Source organism: Microtus ochrogaster, chromosome 4, assembly GCF_000317375.1.
Source record: "Microtus ochrogaster isolate Prairie Vole_2 chromosome 4, MicOch1.0, whole genome shotgun sequence".
Classification (NCBI taxonomy): domain Eukaryota; kingdom Metazoa; phylum Chordata; class Mammalia; order Rodentia; family Cricetidae; genus Microtus; species Microtus ochrogaster.
Genome location: NC_022011.1, coordinates 4,936,395 through 4,943,230, shown reverse-complemented (window position 1 = coordinate 4,943,230; position 6,836 = coordinate 4,936,395). Strand labels below are relative to the sequence as shown.

Genomic DNA, 6,836 nt, shown 5'->3' with positions numbered 1-6,836 from the left:
GAGCCACCATGTGGTTGCCGGGAATTGAACTCAGGACCTTTGGAAGAGCAGGCAATGCTCTTAACCACTGAGCCATCTCTCCAGCCCCAGGGCACACTACTTTTATAGTGACAAAACACAACAGCAGCTTCAAATTCTGTTGAGCAGAAAAGCTCCCAGGAGGCACTGTCTTAGAGGCAAGGATGTCACTGCTCAGATCTTAGAGGCCCCTACCAGAAAATTCCCTGGGAAGAAGGGGTAATGGAGGACAGCAGGCAGATCTAGGTAGATTCCGAGCCATGTTCCTTACAACGGGCCCACAGGTGGCATTTACTCACCCGGAACCACACCATTGGTCGCAATGGCACTCATGGAGATGGCTGTCAGCAGGGTCTGTAGGAAGGAAGGCCTGGATGAGCAGCTCGGCTGGGTGGGCTCTGGGAAGCAGTATGGCCCGCTCCCAACCTGGCTCCAGCCCCCGAGACACTCACACAGCAGCAGCAGATGAGCACTATGAGGAGGGCCTGCAGCACACCGGCTGTGCCCACCATCCAGGTCAGCCGCAGGAAGAGGATGACCCCGAAGATGTTCTGCAGGCAGGGAAGGTACACTCCCATGAGGGTGCCCATGCTGGGTGCCTAAATGGGCAGGAGGGGAGGGGGCACACGGCATCAGAGAGGTCCAGATATGCCACAGGAAGGAGCACCCAGTCACTCAGCAGCCTCTATACCTGGGATCCAGTGGAGCACAGGAGGCAGGAGCAAAGCTAGGCTATTTCTGCAGGCTCTCCCATAGGAAGACAGTTCAGACTAAGAAGGTATGAGACCTGATTTTTCTTTTCTTTTTGTTTTGTTTTTCGGGACAGGGTTTCTCTGTGTAACAATCCTAGCCGTCCTGCAACTCACTTTGTAGACCAGGCTGGCCTCGAACTCACAGAGATCCACCTGCCTCTGCCTCCCAAGTGCTGGGATTAAAGGCATGCGCCACCACCGCCCAGCTTCTTTTAAATCATTAGTGTATGTGTGTGGGTGCAGCATGTACACACACCTACACGTTCATGTGACAATGCTCAGACTCAAGCCATTAGGTGTGTGCCTCAAGAGCTGTTACCCATGCAGTCATCTGGACAGACAAGCCCTACTGTCTTATGTGTAAGGCTCTAAATCTTAGCCCACCTCCCCACACCAAAGGCTTGCCTCTTTCCCTTCTTCAGATGTTCATTTGTTCATTTGCTTTTGAGATAAGTTCCTGGTTGACCTGGAACTCTATGTAGACCAAGAGAGCCCGGAACTTCTGATGATCTTCCTGCCTCAGCCTCCTGTGTCCTAGGATTATAGACGTGCACACTATGTCTGGTTCTCCTCTTCTTGGCTTTTGCTTTTGGAAACAGGGTCTCACTCTTTGGTCAGGCTAGCCTGGGATTCACTATGTAACCACGTTGACCTCAAACTTGTGGCAATCCTGTCTCAGCCTCTGGGGTGTTGAGATTACAGGAGTACACTGCCGCACCTGGCTTCTGACTTCTGCTCAACTTCCTGGAAGTGGAGCCCTTCTCACCTGGCCTCAATATGCAAGCCAAAGCTCAGAATGTTGTCGCTGCCCTCCTCTCTCTCTCCTCTCTCTCTTCTCTTCTCTCTCTTCTCTTCTCTTCTCTTCTCTTCTCTTCTCTTCTCTTCTCTTCTCTTCTCTTCTCTTCTCTTCTCTTCTCTTCTCTTCTCTTCTCTTCTCTTCTCTTCTCTTCTCTTCTCTTCTCTTCTCTCTTCGTCTCTTCTCTTCTCTCTCTTTTTTTTTTTTTTTTTTAGTTTTTCGAGACAGGGTTTCTCTGTGGTTTTGGAGCCTGTCCTGGAACTAGCTCTTGTAGACTAGGCTGGTCTCGAACTCACAGAGATCCGCCTGCCTCTGCCTCCCGAGTGCTGGGATTAAAGGCATGCGCCACCACCGCCTGGCTGCCCTCCCTCTCTCTGATCCCCATCTCCAGCTTAGGTAGACGGAGTTCTGCCTTGGTGGCCTCGAGGCGGCTTGGACACTAGCCTGCTTTGTACCGGTAATCGGGGACACTGGATGGCGCCTCCCGTGCCTGCCAACCTCTGAAAACCAAGTCCAAAGCCATCATTCCTGTTGAAAATCCTCTGCACTGCCCTCTATCGGAGTGTAGGGCATGTGGTCCAGACTCCTCGGCTCTGGCCACTGGATACAGCCCATCACCTCCCCTGTCAGGCGCAATTTTGAACTACATTCCTCTGGACTATACACCAGTATGTCCACGACCGTATTTAGTAGACTTGGCTTGTGTGATGGCTATTCTTGGTTGTCGACTTCACAACTGGTATTCACAAAAACGCAAATGGCTGGGCACACCTGTGAGAGATTTTCTTTGTTAATTAAATCATCAGAAGCGGGAAGAACCACTTCTAACTCAGATCTCTGTGGTGGGAAGATCCACCTTTAGCCTGGGCCACACCTTCGGCTGGCAGCCTATGTAAGGACATGGAATAAAGAAGCTTGCTCTCTTGTCTGCTTGCTCTCACTCTCACTAGCAAGTCCATTCCTTCACTGGCACCAGAACCTGCTTCTTCAGGGTCCTGGCATACACTGAAGACCAGCTGAGACATCCAGCCCTGTGGACTGAACAACTACTGGATTCTTGGACTTTCCATTGGTAGACAGCCACTGTTGGACTAGCTGGACCACAGCCTGTAAAGCCAATCTAATAAATCCCTTTATATATGTGTGTGTATTTATTTATATTTATACGTATATTTATATATGTGTGTATATATACACACATACATGTATATACATTCATATTCTTTATTATATATATTCGGTATATATAATATATATATATATATTTGGTATATATATTCTTTAAGTTCTGTTCCTCTAGAGAACCCTGACTAACACCGTTTACTTACTGTTCTAACACCACCAGGCCCAACAAGTCCACCCAAAGTGCTCCTGAACCCAGTGAGTGGTGCCTTCTAAATCCCTTCCTGCTTTGGGAGTTTCACAGAACAGAAGTCAGGCTTTCGGGCGGTGGTGGCGCACACCTTTAATCCCAGCACTTGGGAGGCAGAGGCAGGCAGATCTCTGTGAGTTCGAGACCAGCCTGGTCTACAGAGCTAGTTCCAGGACAGGCTCCAAAGCCACAGAGAAACCCTGTCTCGAAAAACAAAAAAAAAAAAAAAAAAAAAAAAAAAAAAGTCAGGCTTTCTCAGAGCAAGTGAGAAAGCTCTAACATACAGGCCGGCAGTTTCTCGACTCTGGAAGGGCAGGTGAGGGGCTACCCAGGAGGCCGTGAGAGAGGTGGTGTGTGCAAAGGCGACACTGACACAACCCAGGGCAGTGGGGCCTTGAGAGCATCCACAGAACCCCAGCAGATCCTCCTCTGCCCTAAAGCTGGGCCTGGGGCCTGAGGATCTTCAAAAGAGCCTGAGTAACAACAGAAGCTTGCGTATGCCATCCTGCACAAGGCTGTATGGGTGAGAGATAAACCTTGTTTTGGGTTCTGGTGCCTTTCTCGGAGGACATCACCTACAGGATGGTGATAGTAGCAAGAGCTCCTATTCTTACCCCCAGCCTAGGCTGAGTCACTCTAAAGGGCAGTGTGGGAAAGGGCCGGGCAGGAATGCTTTTTGCATCCCTAAATAACCCCTGGCAGTCTCAGAAGGTCACTGGGTTAGAACAGAAGTGGCTGCCAGAGAGAAGAGGCTGACTTTCAGTTCTGGCACGGTCTGGTTGGAGGCCCACCCTCCCTGATTCAAGCCTTCTTTTCTGAGGCCCATGGCTCCCTAGCTCCTATTAGATTCAGCCAGAGTCCTCACAGAGTCAGCCACGGGGCTAGGACTGTTAGCTACCTTCTTGTATCATTACTATACTAGGATCAGGTACATTGGGTGGCTGAGCATCTTCACAGGCTCCTAATTAAGCCCAGGACCAAAGCCCCTTACAAACTCAGGTTTTCCCCCACAGGCCTTTCTTGGTTTTTTATTCCCAGTCACCAGCTCCCAGGCATTGCCCAAGGATTCTGCTAGCACCAAGCAATACTCTTTGGACGTTGAGACTGCTCCTATGTAGGGCTGGGTAGGGATGACTAGAGACAGGCAGAATTCTGGCTCTCTTTTTTGCTTGTTTGCTTGTTTTTCAAGACAGGGTTTGTCTGTGTAGACCCGGCTGGCCTTGGACTCAGACCTGGGATGCGGGGACTAAGGGCACATGCCACCACCGCCTGGCTGAATTTTTGCTGTCTTAGTTCAGAACATGCCAACAAAATCACAACCAGCAGAACAAGGTGGAGTCACGTCTAGACCACCTCAAGATACCAGCTGCCCTCTCTGAAGAGGGGGCTGACTTGCATTAGCAGAAGATAAAGGATACACTTTGGCTTGGCTAACTTTCCTGGACCCCCCTCAGCAATGCCCACATCTCCATAAGCAGTTCTGAAGCCAGTAATCTGGTTTATTTCAACTAGGAATTACTTTGGCTTGTGTTTACTGCCAAGGAGAATGCGTAGCGGGCTCAGACAGACCCCCATTCCTTCCAAAACACAGCTGCTTGCCCAGACAGCTCTGGGAAGGCCGAGGCACAGCCAATCTGCCTGCGTTAGCCCCTTTAAAATCACCAGGATTCCAGGTGGAAGCCCAACTTCCGTCTCAAAGATTTTTTTTGTGAAAATAATATTCTAGATCCTGAGTTCACTCTTCGATCCACCCGCCTCTGCCTCCTGTTATTAAAGGTGTGCACCACCACCCCCGGCCAACCTGGGTCCACTCTGAAAACTGTGTCTCATCTGTCGACAGTTAGGAACAAGGAGTACTGCTCCTCATGTTGCTGTTGAGGTTCCTTTGGCCCTCTGCTCCCAGGAGCTCCTCTCAGCTCTTAGCCTCTGAAGTCTCCTTCAGCTTAAGGCACTCAGTTCTCACCCTGTGTGCCCACCGCCCACTGGTCCAGGTATGCTCAACACCCCAGAGGGAAACATCTATTTCCAGCATCTAAATCCATGGCACTCTGGCTCCCCAGATGCAGCCCTTCTGCTGACACTGACTTGCTCACCTTGACAGCTCTCCGACGGGCACCTTCCCCGCTCTCGGCTTCCTCATGTTCCTTGGCTCCTTGGGTGAGGTTGGTGTAGCTGACAAGCTTGCCCAGGAGAGAAGACACCTTTGGGCGTATGTCCAGTTCCTCCTATAAACAGAGCCACGGGGCAAGATGGCAATAGGCCAGGCTAGGCCAGTGTCAGGCTACCTGTGGTAGCCAGCAGCCTGGCTGCTGGCCTAGTGCCAAGCCCTGAGGCAGGCCTGGACTTGATCCCAGCTCTTGCCTGGGGAAGCCCAAGCCAGCTAGCTGGGCAGGTGTGGGCACCACACCCCAGAAGGCAGCACTCAAAGGCCCAGCGGCTGCTTCTCTGCCCCACCTTGGCTGTAATCACTGCCAACTCATTTGTGAAAACCATTCGCCTCAGGGGAGAAGGAAGGGCAGGCCCTGCTGGCAGACAGACAGACTGTACACTTCATCCTGCCTGCTTGGCCACTTTGAAGCTATGGCTGCGTCTCTGGGATTCACATTTATCTTAACACACATGTGTGCGCACATGTGTATACACACACACACACACACACACACACACACTACCCAGGTTACATCCGGAAAACTGAGAAAGACAAAGGAGGGATATCTGGAACAACTGTAATCCATTAGTTGTCTGAACCCTGACCTGTCTGGTGTCCTCAGACCCTAGTCTATGAAAAACATACTCATCTCCAAGGGAGGATGTCTGTTGTCCGCCTCCCCCTTCTCTTCAGGTGGGGACATATCACAGGACTTCTAGCACTCAAGGGGTCGAAGGTTTCCCTGCCTCTGTGGCCTTAGCACTGTGACTACCACCTGTTGTGATGCTCCCTGCCACCTTTCTGACCCTGTAACACGGGGAGTCTGGCTGGGGAGTGGTGAGAGACGATGGAGGTTCTTTGGATGTGTGGAGTCTGAGAAGCCTACAGGTTCTTGGCTGTGAGGCAGATTAATGTACAGGCTCAGGGTTTAGGAATCTGAACCACGTCTTAAGTCCAGATCTTATTTCTCAGCTTGGGTCTGCAGAGAAAAAAATCCCGGTGAAAGGCAGAAATGTGGGAACCTTTCCAGAGAAGTTTGCACCAGAGCTACAGCTATGGAGGGCAGAGCGAGCGAGGAGGAAGAAGAGGCCTCTGTTACCAGAGGGGAAAGGAGTCGGAAGAGCCAGCTAGAAATGAAAAGAAAGATTCTATCCACAGCAGACAGCAGAGCCACGGGCTGGGAAAAGCCCGGGGTACAGAGGGGGAAGAAAGTGTGAGGAAGTAGTCGCCTTGGTGAGGGGCACAAGGAAGGCGAAGGTGAATGGCCCTGAAGATGGCAACGGAGGTAGGGTTGCGAGGGTCTCAGAGGGGCCAAGAGAACCACAGCCTGGCTTAGCTGAGCGGTCTGGAGAAGCCCCTGCCAATCGCCCACCTGTCCACCGCACCTGAATGGTTCCCCCAGATACCTCAAACAGTGCCAGGTTCCTGTCATAGTAGTCACTTCCTCTGGAAGCTTCCAAAGGGCAAAGGAAAGGGCTGTTCTCTCTGTGGTTACTCTGTCCTGTGGAGAGAGAGGGAAAGTGAGTTGCTGCCTCCCTGAGCCTATACCCCACCACAGACAGCCACAACCCACAAAACAGCACTGCACGTCTTAGCCAGGAGGCTGAGAAGTCACAAATATACCGTCTCTCTAAAACATTTTTGGAAGCCATATAGCTTTTAAGAAACCCTGATACACACACACACACACACACACACACACACACACACACACACACACGAAAGAAAAAAATAAAAAAGAAAAAAAAA

The 6,836-nt window shown here is 51.0% G+C and overlaps 1 protein-coding gene across 1 annotated transcript in view; it reads right to left on the bottom strand.

Annotated features, from left to right (window-relative positions):
- Slc12a4 (solute carrier family 12 member 4) overlaps positions 1-6,836 on the bottom strand; it is a 23,756-nt gene that overhangs the window by 11,661 nt on the left and 5,259 nt on the right. Inside the window, exons 2-5 of the mRNA XM_005345438.3 lie at positions 6,494-6,588; positions 5,032-5,163; positions 471-617; positions 318-372 (exon numbers count right to left, since the gene is read on the bottom strand). Of these exons, the coding sequence (XP_005345495.1) occupies positions 318-372; positions 471-617; positions 5,032-5,163; positions 6,494-6,588 (429 nt within the window). The remainder of the gene's footprint in view (positions 1-317; positions 373-470; positions 618-5,031; positions 5,164-6,493; positions 6,589-6,836) is intronic.